General features: G+C 29.9%; 1 protein-coding gene across 2 annotated transcripts in view; it reads right to left on the reverse strand.

The window, feature by feature from the left end:
* LOC129939863 (neuroligin-4, Y-linked) overlaps window positions 1–21,237 on the reverse strand; it is a 286,993-nt gene that overhangs the window by 18,677 nt on the left and 247,079 nt on the right. For both annotated transcript variants that reach the window (XM_056048040.1, XM_056048041.1), the window contains exons 5-6: window positions 10,488–10,706; window positions 7,517–7,714 (exon numbers count right to left, since the gene is read on the reverse strand). In XM_056048040.1, the coding sequence (XP_055904015.1) occupies window positions 7,517–7,714; window positions 10,488–10,706 (417 nt within the window). The remainder of the gene's footprint in view (window positions 1–7,516; window positions 7,715–10,487; window positions 10,707–21,237) is intronic.

A 21,237-nucleotide genomic window follows, 5' to 3' on the forward strand; every position in this document is an offset into this window, starting at 1 on the left:
TTTCGAAATAAAATAGTACATATTCATTAGTGAGAAGATGCTTCCTAAGTTACCTTAATTCATGACTATTGACTGACCCAGTTTTAATTGAGTGAGAACCACAAAAATCGTTCCATAAAATCGCGTAGGATTACCGTCAGCAAAAATAAGACACTGGCTTAGTTGACGATGTTTTATTTTTTTTTGGATAGGTACAAAATTGTATACAAATTTAGGAATTGCAGATAACTTACATATTTCTCTAAGTTTTGCAGCACCGTTTTTCAAATTACAACATATAACAACAATCGTCCAAAAATATCCCGAAAAAAGTAATGAGCACAATAATATAGCAATAGAAACTATTCATCTTTTAAAGACTGTATCTTCGAAATTTTTTAAGAATAACCGAAAATATAAAAATGTCAGTCTCGGTCTCGGTCTCGGTTTCATAATAATAACTGAGTCCCGTCTTAGTCTCATGTTTTTTTCTGATGACTATTAATATGAAGTCTTATATCGTCACTAGAAGTGCAGTCTAGTCTATGTTCTTCATCGGGAATAATGTTCAAAGTTTAGGATTTAAAAGCTATGTATGTGGAAAATGCATAAAATTTAACGTATTATTTCATACATAACAAGAAAAGAATATAAAAGTTTATTTTCTTTAAAGTAATTTGTCTTGATCAAGTCATTTTATTCTATATCTTAAGTGTTTACCATTCAAAAAGATAATGAGAAAGAGTAGTATTAACGACATTATGGGACGCCACGATATAAATAAAAGGCTTACAAGATTTGTTCTTATCTTCTCAAGATATTGAAAACAAAACCCAGTTTGCATCCAAAATCTTTAATAAGTGTCAAGATATTTGAGTGCTCAAAACGTTCGTATACTATACACGCAAAGCAGAAATTTCATTTAAATTAAGGCATCGTTGAAACTGAGAGATAATGTTCCATTTTTCCAATTTGACAAATCGCACTGATTACTTATGGTATGTTTATAAATCTTCGAAATTCATGTGAAGTGAATTCTGACAAATGGAACCATTTTACAATATTATACTAGAAATGAGGATGCAATCTACAGTGACAATTCCATCCCATTTGTCGATTTGTCTTTTATTTTTGAGATAAATAATTTGCGGTCAACATATTTCTATGTTCTCCAAACACTTGAGTCAAAAACCATATCTAATCAGTTCTTTGTTTTTTTTAGGTTTTCGTATTTTGTTAAAAAAGTTGTTTGTTGAATTTTTCTAAAAAAATATTATTTCAAAATCAATTTTTAAATAAAATCAAATTTTATCAATTTAAGTTTTCATTTCGTATATAAACAAATTAAACAAATACAGATTGGATTTTTCTTAGAAAATTTAGCATAGAATGAAATGATTTTAAAGTCAATACCTTCGTTTGTTCTCGAGATATCGAGAAGATCTGTAGATTTTAATTTTTATGAACAAACTAGCTTTTTAAGCGCGGCTTCGCCCGCAGTGGAGAAATTAAATAAGTATGAGAGATAAAGGGTAAGGGTATAATAATAGAAATGAGTCAATATAATAACTAAATTTTATTGCTTGGCTGAGATCAACAATTTTTAAAAATTACTACACACAATGAAGTTTCAACACCTTAATATATGCTTATTGAAATGCAACAACAAATGTTAAAATATATTTCACCGTAACAAAAATAAATAATTCTGAATTCTAAAGAAAGAAGAGTCCACCACTGCCGGAGTCTATTTTACGTAAAACTTGATTGAAAACATGATTTTGCTCTGGAAGTAATTGAGGGACTAATTCTGCCACTTGATGTTGCAGTGCTATGAAATCATAATCTAGCTCTCGTGCAATTTCATTATCAAAATCATCCACATTGTCTCGTCGAGGGCTGGACATTCCAAAATCATCTAATTTTTTTCCAACCATCGTAAAAACCTTGTTTTCGATCATAATTAGCGTTTTATTGTAGACATGTTCATTGAAAGTAATGTCTGTGTGTACTTGCTGCAGTTGATGTAAAATATCTTCAGCCATGTGTTCTTTGTACTTATTCCAAAGAGTTTGAAGGTAAGAAAGACCGCAAGAAGATAAAAGCGTAGCGTAAAGTTCCCTGATTTTATCTGGCGATCGGCATTACGTGCGTTTTGTTCGCATTTCATATATAGTAAAGTGAGAAATTCCCAACAAAACGATCCGCAGTGGACAGATTTTTTTATTCAAAAATTGGTACAACTGAAAGAAGATTTGTCAAAATAATAATAAAAAACTTCAAAAATGGGGTTTGTTCGTAGACTACTACATTAACATGTGGTGTTGAATCGAGCTTGAAGTTCGCCTCAATTCTTTATATACCTGAATCGAGTTGAGATTTATCTATTCTAAACTGAGATAAACCTTTTTTGGAAACATAGCAAAACATAAATATCTTTTCTATTGTTTTTTCTTGCAAAATAAAGCCAGTTAGTCCATTTTCACTAACAAAACTAAATAATATCAACAATAACAGATTAGTTTTTTCCGCAATGGAAAGCACACATGATTCCAAATGCAGAACTACTCAACAAACCCAGCCATCGAGATACAAATGCAATATCAATCGTACCAACATTTTAGAACGAAATCACATAAGATCCATTCGAGGCTCGTATAAATGTCAAAAACCTATCCATAGTGAGATTTTACTCTAACTTTTATCGGTGTTATTCTCACCATGGATATTGTTTTTGTTATTCGTGTAAAATCCTACTTTACTATGGATAGATTTTCCAACAAAACACTGGTATTGTACAGCTTCCTCCATAGTTTCATCCCAATGATTGTCATTTTCTAAGAGTCGCCGAGCTTCACATGCTTCTCGGTAGGTTTGACATTCCTGACCATTGACAATTTTAAGTTCTGTAAAGCTAATTGGACCTCTAACATGATGCAACAACATGCGTAGACATTCGTAAAATGTACGGTAAATATAGAAAAATTAGAAACAGTTGAAACTATATTCAATTGAATTAGATATTGAATTAGATATTGTCGTCACCATCGGTAATACAGTGGGTTGGTATTACAGTATTCAGGGTTGAAACTTCATTACTATGAGGCTAGATGATGCTAGATGGCGTTGAAGTAGCTAAATTTGACTATATTTTGACAAACAATTTTCTTATTTTTCGTTAATTTTTTAATATTTTTTTAATAAAAAGTATCCTATGTTACTTCTTCTAATATCTTCAAGAGTGTATGTGCAAAGTTTCATGATGATCGGTTAAGTAGTTTTTGCGTGAAAGCGTAACAAACAAACTTACATTCGCATTTATAATATTAGTATGATTGTTAGTTATGTTATTTTATATTTTTGTTCAATTTTATTCTTCTAAAAATTTTAAAATATGTTAAAAGCGCTATTCTACGTTGCATACATTTATTTTGGAGATATAATCATTATCTGTTTGTAGAATATTCAAGATGACAATTATTTTTTTCAGTTTTTTTGGTTTATAAAAAAAGATCTATAATTGAATGTTTTTAAAACTGTTTTAGTTTTTTTTAACGGTATATTAAAATTTAATTTAAGTCTCTTTAATTATTGGTTCGTGAGATGTTTTGGGTAACCAACATTTTTAATTTTTTTCTTAATTTATTTCAGGGATAATCGAGTTTTTAACAAGTTTTTAGTTTTATTTAAAAAAAATGTTAATAAATTCAGCAAGAAATGCAATAATTTAAAATTCAATAGTATTTTTTATTTTCCAAATATCAATTTCTACCAGTTTTTTTTCAGTAGTATTTTTTGTAGGTTTTTATCATTGCAAAAAAGGGTTATTTTATTTTTCAATATATTTTCCATTGAATTTACTGTGTTTTCAAAATCTTTAATTGGTGTCAAGGTATTCGAATGGTATGAACATATGTATAAACGCAAACATCGACATCTCTCTAAAAACCTTTAATTTTGATGGAACGTTCAAACGTCTAGACATCATAAATTTTATAATTCGACAAATCGGATCGATTGTTTATGGTATTATCTACTTGATTCAAAATTATTTCTAGCTATTTAATGTATTAAAATGTGAGAGATTCACTCTAGGATTAGCAAATACACAAATTCATAATAGATTCAGCAGATGAAGTGGATTTTGGCAAATAGACTAATTTTACAATATCATAGTAAATAACAAGAAAAAACCAACAACAGCATTTGAAACATATGAATCATAAAAACTTCTAGCCAAAAGCTCTAGTTGACACTTGTGTCATTTGAAAATGTAAAGTGCTAAATATTACAACCGCGATTGTAAAAGACTCATACTTTAGTCTAGGAAAACATAGAAATATAACACTGTAAAAGATGTCACCAAAATGGCCTTAAATTCGTGTATAAAGAGTTTGTTTTTAAGAATGTAGGCAGTAATTTATTTAATGTTAAAACAAAAAAAGAGGCTGGGATGCGACCCACACTGATAACTTCCCATCCCATCTGTCGATTTGTCTTGCTTAAAAGTTTGTCTATATGTACTCGTATCAATTTTACCAAATTTGCGTACTATTTTTTGTAGATTTTATTTTTAATGAAAAAACTCACTGTTGGATTTTTATTTAGAAACCACTGAATATCGAGAACAATATTTTCTGTGAAATAAAATAAGTTTGAAACCAATATTTTTAATTTTCGAAAGTAAATTTTTACCAAGTTTTAGTATTGTTTTTTTTTAGAGTTTTATTTTTTTGTAAAAAAACTGTCAATTCGATTTCTTCAAAATTCTATCGAATGTTGAAAACAATATTTCTTATAAGATAAAATTAGTTTGTTGAAAACAATATTTCTTATAAGATAAAATTAGTTTGAAGCCAATATTTCAAAGTTTTGAAAAGATATTTGAGTCGAAAATCAATTTTTACCAACTTTTATTAATTTTTTTAAGGTTTTTATTTTTTGTAAGAAAACTGTCAATTCGATTTTTCTCAACATCTTTCAGAATGTTGAAAACAATATTTCTTATAAGATAAAATAAGGTTGAAGTCTAACTTTCAAGTTTTTGAAAAGATATTTGAATCGATATTCAATTTTTACCATCTTTTGTTAATTTTTTTTCGGTTTTTAATTTTTTGTAAAAAAACTGTCAATTCGATTTTTTTCAAAATTTTACTGAATGTTGACAACAATGTTTTTTGAAAGATAAAAGTAAATTAAAGCCAATATCTCAAAGTTTTGAAAAGATATTTGAGTCGAAAATTAATTTTTACCAACTTTTATTAATTTTTTTTAGGTTTTTATTTTTTGTAAAAAAACTGTCAATTCAATTTTTTTCAAAATTTTATCGAATGTTGAAAACAATATTTCTTATAAGATAATAAGTTCAAAGCCTAAATTTTAAGTTTTTGAAAAGATATTTGAATCGATATTCAATTGTTACCAACTTTGAGTAATGTTTTTTTTTGATTTTATTTTTTTTTTTTAAAAACTGTCAATTCGATTTTTCTCAAAATTTTATCAGATGTCAAAAACATTACTCTCCGTTGCTCAAAATTATTTTGGAGATGAAATCAGATTTTAGTCGTTAAATTTTGGAGGTGACAAATTTTTTTTTTCAGTTTTCTTCATTTATAAAAAAAACCGTAAAATAGATTTTTTTCAAAAAATATACTTCTTTGAGATCACATTGCAGTTTATTATATACAATTTAATTCAAGCCTCTAGCGTTTTTGGTTCGTAAGATATTTACGGTTAACCAAAATGTTCACCTTTTTTTAAAACTGCTATGGAAGACGAAAAAAACATCGCGAACGTACGGACGTACGGACGTACGAACGTAAGTACACACGCACGCACAGACATCTTTATAAAAATCTTTTATTTCGACTCTAGGGACCTTGAAACGTCGAGAAATGTCAAAATTTTCAATTTGACAAATCGGACCCATTACAATAACTTCCTATGGGAAGTTAGTAAAAGAATTCTTTGTATTTTGTTCTGTCGGGTTTCTGTATCCTTCACTCGACAGAGAAAAGTTTTGCTTAAGAGCCTAATAAACATTTGTGTTAAGAGCCCGATAAGAAAACAATGCCCATGAATTATTTTAAGAATCTATTAAATTGGAAGGATTTTATGATTGGAAGGATTTTATGATTTAAGAAGATTAATGGATCGTAGCGTAATCAGTTTAATTGCTATGCTTGATTTTTCAGAAGTTTTTGATTGTATTGATTCTCATGTGGAAGTTTAAGAATAACTTTTCCGCCATTAAGCTTTACTTATTAACAAAATAGCTCACTACGAGTGAAAACGGGTGTGTTGAAACGTCTAATCCATATCTTGTCTACAAAAGTGTCCGACAAGAATCTGTTTTAGGTTCCCTCTTTTTTCTGCATCTTCATAAATGATCTCGAAGAAAGATCACAAGATTGGCCTAGATCTATAAAATACTTTTTAGTGGAAGGGTTTAAGGTGCATAGTGCATCCGTTTAATGTTATGTTTTTAATCAAAGACTTTTTACAAAATTCTAAAAATATATAAAATCGATAAATCGAAAATTCAAGCCAAAATTCTATTTGAAGTCCTTGTTCCTTATACTTATAGGAATAGGAAGTTTCTCAAAACAAATCTTGGAAAATGTATGTTTATATTAGTACAGTAATTCTGCAATAGTCCTTTTTAAAGGTTTCCAAGTAAGCTCGTTGAAAATTCGAATTACGTAGCTTTGTTCAAAACCAACAATTTGTTGCAAGCAAAACTTAAATCAACTTAATGTCAAAGTTAATGATCGAAATCGAACTAAATTTCCGACGCTACATGATTTCTCTCAATTCTACGCTGCATTAATTTAAATAAACTAGTTTCCTGTTATAAAACGAAGTGCAAAATCTAACCCTTAGCAAAACAAAACAACACAGCAACAGACATCAGATTTATCAACCTTCAATTAATTTGTGTCTCTCACATATACAAAAAGCGTTTTCCGTTAATATCGAACCCGATACTATATTTCTGTTTTAAGGCCATATCATAACACCGACACGGACACCGACCACCACCAAGCTTTGTTTGAGTTCTCTCACCTGCCTTATTTTGGCTAACATGATTTTCCAAAAAAGTAAATCCCTCACATCAACCTCCAAACACTTGTCGTGTATCCTCTTTGTACGGAGCATAAAATTCAACTCCTAATTCTTCTGCCCTCATCATTGGCATTAATTTTCCGATAGCTATCCTTCCTCTATAGCGATACCCTCTCTCCCATGCACTTGTCCTTTTTCCGTGTCGGTTTTTCCATCCGTGTACAGTACACCAACCTACTTTCAATTTGTTCTCGAGCATGCAATTGGAAAATTTTGTGGTACAAACAGTAAGCCGATATAACACTCCAACCTGCTGAAACCTTCTATTTTTGGATATTCAGAAATGTATTCGGGATTTGTTTGTGTGTGTTGGCAAAAAGTACATTGATATTCGTTGTACAAGACCATCAATATATATATACACGAGTACATATTATATACGTTGTACAATACATATCTATGACACACTTACCTTCAGGTACAGCCATAGATGAGATTAGAAAGTGAACACAGGCGGCTCCTGTGCCATGTCCTGCTATTGTTATGCTCTGTGGGTCCCCTCCAAATGCTGCTATATTCTCTTTCAGCCAATGCAGAGCTGCTATGATGTCCATTAGACCATAGTTGGCTGGAAGTTTAGAGTATCGATCTGTATTGGCGTTTAGAAAACCTATATAAGGGATACAAACAAAAAAAACGAAAACTTATTAGCATACATTATGTCAATGGTTTTAGCAATGGGGCAATGTTTTTTGACATTAAATATCATTCGAGTAAATGAATCGAGCTGACTAAATTTGCACATTAAGGTGGTTATAGATTGTAATGAAGTTTAGGATAAACTTAAAAAACAACGCAGATACACAGAAAAAGTTACATGCTTAAGGTGGAAGGGAAGTGCTTTAAATAGCGAAAGAGACCATTTTAAAAACGTTTTTATTTTCCATAAATTAAAGACATATGTAAGAAAGGTACATATGCTATTGAAAAAGCTGTAGGTACATAGGATCAAAAATACTATACAACAGTTATGAAGGCAGTCTGTGGTGAAATCTGACATGACAAACACTCACATTGTTTCGCATTTACTAGAAACCTTGAAGAAAATGTTCAAAACCTAAATGTTAATTCAAGAATTGAATAAATATTTTAGAGTTTTTAAAATGGTCGAAAGTAAAAGTTTTGCAACCGTTTTTCTTGCAAAAAGTAGTATACTGAAAATTTATGAAGCCAATTGAATTATTGGAAAATTGTATAATGGCTTCAAACTTAACAAGGAGACTTAACAGAAGCAAGAAATTTGTAAGCAATCATATTGGTGATCTACAAAAATTAAATATTGAAAAATTCAAAAAAGTTACAAGGCAAGAAAAAGATCATGAGAAAAGCAGTTAATTTACAGCTTAACTCAAATTCTACTCTAACAAAATAAGGACCAAAAGCTGAGTATCAGACAGAATAACAACGGTTCAAAGAATAACAAAAGAACTCGGTGTGGAAGTGTAATGGTGTGGGGAACAATATCCATTTTAGTTTTTGTCCACAATAATTAACAAGAACAATTATAAATGCTTGCATGTACAATATTTTTTAAAACTGAAAAGCATTTTTAGACCTCTGAATTGGGTTTTCCAATAAAAAAAAATACCCCATTCACACTTCGAGGGTTAGGTTAAAGTGGCTGCGGATTCATAATCCACACACTTAGACCAAAAGAAAAGGATACCACATAAATCTAGAGAATTACTTCCCACTGGTCGAACCATTTTGAGCTTTTTATAAAGCGAAGGAGATATTTGATATCCTTTTTAGCTAGTTCACTGGGATTATCAAAAGAGTATTCTCTCAGATGAAGTTTGCGTCTTAGTGAAAGAGCAGGGTAAGTTCAGAGGAGGTGAGAGATTGTTTCTCGTAAGGAGCTAATATTAAGTCTGCTTTGAGATAACAAGTCTTTAGACCACTTTAGGTCCAGTGAAGGCCATATTAGTTTTATGGCTGCGCATGTTGGTAATGTGTACCACCTAGAGTTTGGTATCGCGAAAGCTGTTTCTTTTAGCAGAATTTTCCATGTAACTATATCGGTATACCTATCTACTTCCTTTCAGGTGAAATAGGTATGACGGTTCCATTTTTAGCGAGTACTTGGGATGTACAATTTCCTGTGATGTCTCTGTGGCCCGACACCCAACAGAGTTCACTTCTTATATAGCTGCGCCATATCCAAGAGACGATCGAAAATCGAGGGCCTTTAGAGATTTGGATGTGACACCGTCAAGAGATTTCATAGCAGCCCGACTGTCAGAGAAGATGCGGATATCAGGAGTTGTTATCACGTTTTCTCTTAGCTAGGAGAAAACCTCTTTGATCGCTAAAATTTAATCTTGGAAGACGCTAGAATTTGATGCTTAGATTAAGCTCTTCTTATAAGTAGACACCACTAACAACTCCCTCATTTGTCTTGGATCCATCTGTATAAAAATGGATGCATTTGTCATCCATATAAAAATTGTTAATGATTCCTTATCAAGTTTTTGTTTTTTGCTTAACTGATTTATTTAAGTATACAAATCCAACCAAATTGTTTTATTATTATTATTTTTTTTAATTGTTAACATTTTTTAAATTATAAATTAATTATTTAGTTCAATTATTTTACTTTTAATATTTTTCTTGTATAATTAAATGTCAAATCAGGCAGACGGCAGAATTGCCAAGTCCTTATTCTTCAATAAGAAATATTGTTAAACTTTAATAAGAAAAAAATAAAGAATTTATCTATCTATCTTATCTAAACCTTAACATTCAAAAATTTCAATTGTTTACACAAATTTCGAAAAATAGCATATTGTTCGATTTGAAAAGTAAACATTTTCCGCAAAACCTCCGAATGCAAAAAGAAACATAAACTGTCAGATAAACCGATTGTCTTAAAGTGCTTCATTTCTTGCTCCTGAAAATTTTCCCTTTGTGTTTGCATATCTTCCACAAATGGTTGGTCCGGACCCAAACGTTCTCTATTAATGAAGTTCGTCTCTATATACATATATGTATGTAATATAAAGAAAACATTATTAGACGTTTGCAGAAATATTCACTTCTAAAATATGCAATACTTCTGATTCATTGATCATTTTTTTAGATGAAACATATACAGCATAAATTCTAATTAATAATAAAATCGCAACTGTGTATCTTTAGTAAAAATTGTGTAATTTATCACAGACACAGAAAATCTTCTTTATTTCGAAGAACAAGGAGAAAAATGATTCTAAAAGGATTCTTGTTATTGTCAGTAATTGTGTTCGTTTGCTGTTTATTATGATTATTTGCGTTTTCCAATATCAGATTAGTTAGCCCGAATCCGAAACTAAGCAGAATCACCCTTGGTTCAGTAAACCAAAACTATGTTGTCTAAAAGAAAACACACACACACATATACTTACCAAGAATGCCAAGACGATAATTAATTGTGACAACGAGAATCTGACCAAAGCTTGCCAGTACTGAACCATCATAAGGATTTCCACTATTCCACTCGTACGATTCTCCATGAACAAATACTAATACTGGATATTTGGCTTGACCACTGCCACCACTGTTGCTGCCACTGCTGCCACCACTATTGCTCCCACTGTTACTGTTAGATGAATCCCTGGACCCAACTGCAATCGAGAATAAGAAAAAACAAACAAAATTAATGGGGAAAACTCACAATCCGGAAATTTATTGACTCATTTTCTCAAAACAGATTACGTTTAAAATCAAGAGGGGAGCAGGAGCAGTCTGGGAACTCGCCAACTTCATCTACACACAAATGTATATATATATCCCTTATACCATATGAATGTATAGCCACAGATAGAAAAGTATGTTAGTAAAAAGAACAAGACGAGTAAAATCTGGAAACAGCTCCATCGAGTGTGAATGAATCACTTTAAAGCGATTAAGACCACTATTCCTTCACTCTTTGGCTTATGCCTGATTTCTTTTTATATTTTCAAAATTCTTCTTTCACAAGAGTCAGAGTTGGGAAGGCATTTCAAATAAATAAATGGCTTTCGCATTGCTCATTCCTAATCGAATATCAATACTGTCTTAATTACCAAGACCCACTCAGAATGTCTGGCGTACATACCTATTATAAATTCACTGCTGCGAGATTTACTTGTTTATCCGTCTTTCAATATTCACCACATTGACTTAGGGGAGTTTTTAATCCAAGAAGCTATTTTTCTACAGAAGTGGATATAAATAGAGCATTTACAAATAAAGTGTTTCGATGATTTTGAATTTTGTATTTAGAAAAGATGTTAAGTCACGGTTGTTTACTTATGCTACTGGCCATTAATTTGTATTATTACATTTTTATAATAAGATTTTATATATCTCTGTTGATTATTTATTTATTCGTCTTTCAAGTTACAATACTTTATGCAGACTACATTAAAATCAAACATTATATTTACAAATTGACAGTGGTAAAAACAAATTGTTACAACAAATGCATACAATAGATCTTTCTTAATATCTAATCTATTTTGATTATAGGGGTTAACTTAAAAAAAAAAACTTTGGCAAAACTTAGAAAATGGTCATCATAACATCAGAAATATATTTACCATAAATTAAAATCATGTTTATAAAAGATGTTTCTTTAAACGTGTGGTTTTCAATCTGGTAATACTCTTTGTAGGGATGGTCATTTTGGTTTTTGACAGCTGTCAATTGATTTATCATCTCTTTGGGTCCAGATTTCATAATTGCCGGGCCTTGATGACGTACCATCATTCATCTTTAAAAAAACGTGTTTCTTATTTATCATATCCGTTAGGTGTTCTCTTGAATAAGTCCTTAAATAGTTCACTTTTTCCTAACATCTTTAAAAGTGCATTCATTATACCTGTGTGTACAAGGATGGTCCTTAAAATTAAGTTATGAAATACAGACTAATAGCTAAATTATCTGAGAAACCGAAATTGTACGATTGTATTTATGTAATTTGCTTTCCTCTCATTGTAACGAATTATCCATTTTGCGATTTCAAAAGTATAGGACTGGAATTAGACATCTGTCGAACTAAGTTATTAAACCAATTTTTTTGTCAGTTGAAAGTCTGACATTAACGAAAATAGATCGTTTAACCATCGCACAACTCATGCAAATTATTAAAACCTACTACAAAAATTGTTATTCTGCCACAGCCACATATCGTGCTTTAAGAGGAGATTGTAAGGCCTGTGCATCATCATTTTGCTAGTACCACTAAAAATTGTCGCATTTGGGGTCTTGAGAATCCTCAAGACGCTATTACATCCACAAAAAGTCACTGTTTGGTGCGCTCTTTGGTCCAGAGGTGTGATTGTACCTTACTTCTTGGAAAACCATTATTGAACGACTGTCGCCGTTATTTCGGAGCATTATAGTCATATGATAACTGAATTTTTTGCCTGCTGTTAAAGAATACGACTTGGAGAATATGTGGTTTCAACAAAATGGTGCTACATGCCACACAACTCAAGCGAATATTGCTTTAATGCAAGAGACAGTTCCTTTCCGCCTAATTTCTTGTCGTGAAGATATTAACGGGCCATATAAATCATGAGATTTAACACCGCTGGATGCTTTTTGTGAAGATAAACGAAATACCGTGTTTATGCAGATAAACTCTTAACTCCTGAGCACTTAAAAACCACTTAAAAACCAACATTCACCCATGGCTGAAATACCTCCTAAATTAGTCAGAAAGTGGACGAAAATTACGTGAAAAGAATCATTGCTTGCAACAATTCGCGTGGTGGTCATTTAAATGATGACGTTTGAACCTTATAATAAAAAAGAGGCTGGGATTCAACCTTCACTGATAACTTCCCATCCCGTCTGTCGATTTGTATTGCTTAAAAGTTTATCTATATGTACTCGTATCAATTTTTACCAAATTTGCGTACCATTTTTTGCAGATTTTATTTTTTATGAAAAAACGGATAAAAATATTTATAAAAATTACTGAATTATCGAAAACAATATATTCTATGAAATAACAAAAGTTTGAAGCCAATATTTCTAATTTTTGAAAAGCTACATGAGTCGAAAGTAAATTTTTACCAAGCTTTAGTATTGTTTTTTTTTAAGTGTTTTATTTAAATTTTACCGAATGTTAAAAACAATATTTCTTATAAGATTAAATTAGTTTGAAGCCAATATCTACAATTTTTGAGAAGATATTTGAGTCGAAAATCAATTTTTACCAACTTTTATACATTTTTTTTAGGTTTTTATTTTTTGTAAGAAAAACTGTCGACTCGATTTTTCTCAAAATTTGTCCTAATGTTGAAAACAATATTTTTTTTAACTAAACATTAGTTCGAAGCTATTATCTCCAATGTTTGAAAATATATTTGAGTCGAATCATTTTTTACCAACTTTTGTTAATTTTTTGTAAAAAACTGTCAATACGATTTTTTTCAAAATTTTACTGAATTTTGACAACAATATTTTTTTTAAGATAAAAGTAAATTAAAGCCAATATCTCAAAGTTTTGAAAAGATCTTTGAGTCGAAAATCAATTTTTACCAACTTTTATATATTTTTTTTAGGTTTTTATTTTTTGTAAAAAAAACTGTCAATTTGATTTTTCTCAACATTTTTCAGAATGTTGAAAACAATATTTCTTATAAGAAAAATTAAGTTTGAAGCCTAAATTTAAAGTTTTTGAAAAGATATTTGAATCGATATTCAATTTTTGAGTAATGTTTTATTTTGATTTTTATTTTTTATAAAAAAAACTGTCAATTCGATTTTTCTCAAAATTTTATTAGATGTCAAAAACATTATTTTTCGTTGCACAAAATTTGTTTGGAGATGAAATTTTTAGTCTTAAAATTTTGGAGTTGACAAATTTTTTTTCAGTTTTTTTTGATTTAAAAAAAAAACCGTTACATGGAATTTTTCCAAAAAATATACTTGTTTGTTATCACGTTCCAGTTAAATTTTCAATTTGACAAATCCGACGCATTACAATAACTTCCTATGGGAAGTTAAAAATTATCATGAACAAGAATATTTCATATGTGTTTTATTTACGTTTACTTTTAAAACCGCAAAATGGATAACCCTGTATAACAGATAACATAAAACTTTTTAAAATCCTATGTGGAAAAACAACACACTTAATGTTTTTGAAAGTGCTGGCTGCATCTTTCTGTGTTATTATCTGCATATCAAAATGTATTTGAAGATTATAAATCTATTGGTTCTCAATATATGGGCGACGAAAAAAACATCGCGTTCGCACGGACGTATAAACATACGAACACACGCACACATAGGCATCTCTCTATAAATCCTGTATTTAGATTCTAGAGACCTTGAAATGTCGAAAAATGTCAAAATTTTTAGTTCGACAAATCGGACCCATTATAATAACTTCCTTTGGGCAGTTAATAAGATTCAATATGAAGCAGTCAATTCTATCTTGACCGGAATTATTAGCAAAAATTAAGGAAAGTTAATGCACTATGTTTTACTATTTTTAAAAAACGGTGTCTTTTAAGGAAACATACATTGAATATTATTTCACTGATAGCATTTGATTTGTCATCCATAAAATTAATAAAAATTTACAAATAAATTAATTTTGAGTTGCTTTGAATATTAAAGAACTTGGTTTTTGTTCAATGTGCCATTTTTCATACAATTCTGGAAAAGGGTTGTATGTTGTACACTTCTGTAATTTTTATAGTTAGATCCAGTAGCTTCATATATTTAACTAGAAATCATGCACATTTTCTAAATCCTACTATTATAACAAACTATTTTATGTAAGCGGGCCACAATCGTTTTTTCGTTCTGTTCGTTTGTGGTGAGTTAATAGACTAAGCTACTTTTGCAGAAAATAAAAAAATACTCCCTATCATCATAAAAGTTTTAAGATACTCTTGGGGAGATACAAATAAAGGTACCAATTTAAAAAGCCACCGGCCACTGGTGTCCCAGCGTAATATAAATTTTAATTACTTTTTTATAACAATCAGGTATCCCCCAAAAATAAAATTTTAATATAAGCAACAAAATGCAAATTGCTTACATTAAAACATTTTTAAAAAAGAGCCTTTTTTAATCAAATTTAATTTGCACTGGCTTTTTTTAATTATTTATACTTATGTATATATTTAGAATATCCAAAACGTATAAATTAATGTAGTCAACATCCATCATCATTATGTAGCTTTTCTAGGTTTTTGTAAAAGTTAAGTGTTAAATTTCGAATTTTTTGACGTTCGCGTCGTCGCTCGTCGTCGTTTGTCGTCATCATCGCAGGTCGTAAAGCATATTAAACTTTTTGAACTTTGTTACTTAACATATATTTTATTGTATAAAGTTTGGGTGTGAGTACAGAATAAATGCTATGATGCTAGATAATTATGACATTAGGTATAGTACAGCTTCGTTTAAGACTCGCTCTGGAAATGACGTTAATAGAGAAGGGCACTTACAATCATTGATTGATTGATGAGGTTGGTTTGAAATGATTTGAAATGTTAATTTGCATGATAACGTCATATGTCTGTGTAGATTATGTATCTACCTACACATTAGGATTTAGGATGATTCATCACAATCTATATTTCTAAATTTAAGATGCATGTCACACTTTCACTGATAAACAAAAGTTTAGCTATATTAAAATAAATAAGCATATGAATTTAAAGTCGAGTTCTAATTTCGAAAACCAAATTTTTGTATTTCAATACTTAAGGTTTTGTAAATAAAATATATTTTATTTATTTCAAATTTATAACACTTTCTTTTCTTTATTTCATCAATAAGAAGTTATACTCCCTTATAGACATAGATACAATTATCATAATTATATAAAATAGATACCAAAATTATCATTGAATAAAATTGTTAATTAAAATTATTACAATATTATAGTTGCATATTTATTTCGTTTAAAACATATAATTTACAAGTTGCTCTATCCCTGATGCAACGAAAAATTGACTCATTTGGGCCATAGCTAGCACGATAAAAAAAATTCGTATTACTCGTAGTATAATCAGAGACATTTCTTAGGTGAACGCTAATTTTAATAAAGTTTAATAAATTTGTCCAGTTGACGTGATACGTTAAAAAAGTTATAAAGATTAATGAACATAACAAATAAGCAACAACGTCGACTTTCCAGTTTAATTTATAGATCATATAATATCTAGTAAACCTATTTTGAACTTTCTCAATTCTTCTATAATGAGTTTCTATAAAACGGATTCCAAACTTTACTTGAGTATTCAAAAACAGATCTTACCAGAATATTTGAATTATATTGTGTTGGTCTTTAAAAACCGTGAATTTGATTGGCCTTATTGACCATGTTATCAAAATGTGGCACAAACAGGAGTTTTACATCTAACACTTAGATTTATGGTTTGTCATTAACAAATAATAGAAATAATAACGGACCCAAATAACTACCTTGAGGATAGCCAGATGGGACACTTATATTGTCAAAACAGCAGTCTTCTATTTTTACTTTTTGTGTCCTATTGAAGATATCGGATTTTATTTAAAAGCACCCTATGATTCACACGGTCAAATTCTTTGGCATATTTGGATACATTAAGATGGACATCATTACTTTGACACCATTCAGTCAATTTAAACAATTCTTTAATAAGTTAGTGACACTTTAAATAAACACTATATTTTACGATAGAACTTTATTGAAAATCTCTGGGAAAAGTATGTGGAGCTAAAATTAGCCTATGTAGAGAAGTAAAGATATTTTTCCACCGAAGGTTAGAATTTCAGTATAGAAAAGTAAAGCACTAGCATAAGCGAAAGGTAATTTGAAAAATACCAACCGTTGACGCATCTAACAACCTTGAACTTACATCTTAAAATAAAGCCTTCAAATATTTGTTTTAAAAACCAGTCTTTTAAAAAAAGATATTCTAAAGCATAATTAGAATCACAATTAAATGATAATGAGGAATTTCCAACTTTCAAATTACCTGCAAAGTAAAACAAAAAAGAAATATCAAAACATCACCCTCTTCTTTCCAACGTAGAATTAATTATAAAACGTAGAAGATACACAAACCTTAACACCTCCATATAAAGAAATAAAGACACTATTTCAGTAGCAAATTTTATTTTTAATTGTTTATAGCGAAATAATTTTATATTTTACTCTTATACGTGCGTCGCAGCTCGCAGGATATTATTTAAGCTGACTCTTCTCATGCTCCAACCTCTGCTGGTAGCTCTTATCCCGATATGATTCATTCATGGGAAATTGAAATGTATATTCGCCTTGGCTTGGGCACAATGCCACCACATGCCAAGTACCAAAACGAATCCAAAAATAATTTATGCTAGGCGCAGTCTTAAAAGAATTTTCCGCGAAAGCAATTATTTTGTTGGCATTCTCACATCGTCTCTGCCTCTCTAGCTAGCTTAATCCCAATTCCAACCATTTCGTTTGCAAACTTAAAAGCTTGAAGCTGTTTGGCGTGATTTTAATTTCAGTTATTTTTCCTTGCTCAATTTTGTGCGTTTCGTGTTTTTTCTTTTCTGTTTTCCTTAAGATAAATTTATGAACAACTGTAAGGCCAACTTTTGGATTTGTAAAAAAAAAATAAAGTTAAATGGCTATTATTTATGAAACGTAACTGTTTGCAAATCGACAAAAAAAGTTTGGGATGTGAACCACGTTAATAACTTCCCATTGATACTCATCCGTCTCTCTAAACATAACAATATTTTGTGTAAGATACAATATTTTGAAGTCAATTTCTATCTTTGTTCTCTTAAACCGTAACCTATCAGTGTCTTGATGTTTTGGTTCTGTGTTTTTAAAAAAAAGTTGTCTTTTGGATTTTTCTACAAAATAAACTAAAAGCTACAACAAATTTTTGCTGTCATGTTTACCACTTTAGTCACGTTTTTACTCCTTGTAAGATAATTATCTTATGTTTTCAACAATATTGTGCATAGAATGAAATACCTAATTTTAAAGTCAAAGTCTTCATTTATATACGAGATACTCGAGTTGAACACCGATTTTTACAAAATATTACTTAATTATAAGACATTAATATTATTAACATAAAATTAGTTTGCAAGCAATAGCTGTAATTGTTGCCAATATATTTTAATGGAAAATCAGTTTATACCAATTTTGAAAAGCGTTTTTGTAAATTTTTATTTTTAAAGATATATTTGGGGTCAAGCCAATATTTCACTTTCACTAAATTGCTATAATAGTTAAAAACCTTCTTTGAAAAGTCTTTTTGCATATTTTGATGTTATCATCTATTTTATTATCATTTTCAAAAATGTTCGTTATATAATAAATTTTCTTCACTTTTTATAACAGACTATAAAAAGCGGTAGAATCAAAAATCGCTGCACAGGTAAATCTGGGTTTGAAAACTGAAAATTTGTTAATATTGTAAATGAAACTGAATCCGAAATTTAATGCATATTGATAGACGAGCAAAATTTAACAAAAATAAAAACACTAAGCTAATATCAGGTAAGTAGAAGCACTGTGACCGCAATCTTGCTTGAAAAGTTAGTGTTCAAGAAATCTGTCGAAATATTTTGAAGCAACCGTTTACGACTCCAGCAGAACTTTCTTTTACATTAATTTAATTCATTTATCTGTTGCCTATAGCTATAGTAACTACCTACATACATAACTTTTTATTATCTTCTTGTCTGACGAAGGAGATCAAAATAATTTATTTTTGGAAATGAACGCAAGTATTTATTCGTTTTTAATAAAATTATCACTGCTTTTTGACTGATTTTAGTGCCGAAACAGACGACGACGACGGCAAACGGCGGCGGCCGGCGCGGTGAGCTTCTGCGACGATAGGCGGAGAGCGACACATCAACAAGCAACATGGACAAGAAAGAGAGTATTCGGGACGGACAGAGCAAGTGGATCAAATAATTAGGTATCCTTATTTGAATGCGGAATAAGGTAAAGCAGTCGTAATGGATATTGTAATCCATTTGATTTATGTTGATTTTTACGGATATCAAAAAAAAAGAAGAAAATAAACTAAGTGATTTCAGTTTAGTTAAGTTTAGTCTTTTTATGGCTTTTGGTAAATATTTATGACTTTTGGGTTTGGGTTTTTAATTGAACATTTACAAATATTATTTTATTAAATTTATTTGAAGTTTGGTTAAAATAAATTAGCTGTATTCATTACCATCCCTACAATACTGTGTTAAAATAAGGTGGGAGCTTTTTGTTTATTAACTTTTACCGCAATTAAATTTGAGTTTTCAATTAAAATTATAATGACTCTCTTAAAATACGAATAAGTCGTTATTCTGTATCTTCCACAAATTTTATATGTGAAAATAGGTCCACACACCCGTTTTCTTCTTAAAATATTAGAGGTGACACTAATTTTTTCAGGTTTTGTGATTAATAGAAAAACTATTAATTTATTTTTTCAAAATTATATTTGTTTGGTATCAGGTCAAAATATAAAATAAAAACACTGTAATAAAGTCGATATCCTTACTTGTTCTTGAGATATGGACACCGAAAAAACCTTAAGAATTTTCAATAAAATCTTCCAAAAATTACATGCAAAAGAGACCAAACGGTGGAGATATATACTTACTTCTTCAACCAGTACCCTCAGGTTTAAACTTTTCAAAAAAAACTATTATTTAACATTACAGAAGCACTTATGGCCAAATTCGGAAACGAAATATTCCAATACCCACTTAGAAATTTGAAAGCTATTTACTGTCGAAGCTATGAGTTTGAGGAAAAATAGTGAACGGAAGCTAATTTAGTATATTTTACTCAATCTTCTATTGACAATAAGGTCGTAACTTGAATTACGGTCGCAATACTGTATGGGTCATAATACTATACTTAAAATACTGCATGCCAAAGTCCTGTTTTAAAAAATTCGATATGAACCAAATTTTGTGTGGTAAATGTTCCTTAGAACATAAATACGTATTTCAAAATTGTAGTTGTTTCAAACTCTGTATCTCAAAATACATTTTTGAGAATAAGCTTTTATGTATTTTTAAAAATTTGTAGTAACACTTCATTGCAAAACATTTCAAGAAAATTAAATTTATTTATCTCTTTGAATAAACGTGAATTTCTGTTTCTAAGATATTATAAAATTATTCTTTTATTTATGAAGAATGTTGGTGTTTGCAGTTAACAATGTTTTGAAATACAGAATGTTGATCATGTAGAATTCTGGAGAACAGATTTTTTTTATTTTAAATGACCCAAAAAGTATATAACACATATTTTTAATTATGAGATCTTCTATGATGTTTGCTTTCCTCTTAAAAAGGAAAATATTAAACTGAAATACCTCATGGGTTATAAACCTAGACTAAGTACAACATAGAAGTATGTAGCTGTATATATTTTCTCCTTGTTTCTTTCAAATGAAATTAATATTATAAAACAGTATCTTCACGTTCGCAAAGTTTCTGTAGTACTGTTGAATATGTTTTTATTGTCAATTGCTTCTGGCAATCACAAGGATTAACGATCGTTATTAAGCCACAACAACGGTTACGTAGATGTATAATATAGATACATACATATATATTCAAAAGTCAATACAACGCATAACCATAGAAAGCTCCTTTAAAAAAAGAACAAAAACATAACCAACGAATACAGACAAAGGCGGATGTAATCTCTAATTATGTGCTGGGAAATAAAAACAAAGTGTTTATGTATATACAAAAATGATAAAGTTTCGGGATATATGTACAGATATGTACGCTTTCTGTGTTTGCAACTGTTAGCAACCAGTCCCGGATTGAACAATAGATGGACTCAAAAATGGCTTAGTGACGTTTTCACTAAGACATAATTCCCAAGCTTAAATCCCCAATTCTGATATCTCCAATTCGAAATCTCGAACGCCAAAATCTCCAAAGAGAAAACCCACATGTCAAAAATATGATTTTCAAAATCGAGCGAAAACATAAGTTTTTGACCTATTATTTGATATAATTAAAGTTCCTTTAAGTTTTATTGCAACTATGAACTTTCAAGAAGTAAATAAGATATTGTTTATATTTTATCTGAAAATCGAATATGAAGGATTATTGAAAGACTATAAGTTCGGAAAATTACCACAAGTTTCACTCACAAAAATATTTTAGAAAGTAATTTCA

This window comes from Eupeodes corollae, chromosome 1 (assembly GCF_945859685.1).
Source record: "Eupeodes corollae chromosome 1, idEupCoro1.1, whole genome shotgun sequence".
Classification (NCBI taxonomy): Eukaryota; Metazoa; Arthropoda; class Insecta; order Diptera; family Syrphidae; genus Eupeodes; species Eupeodes corollae.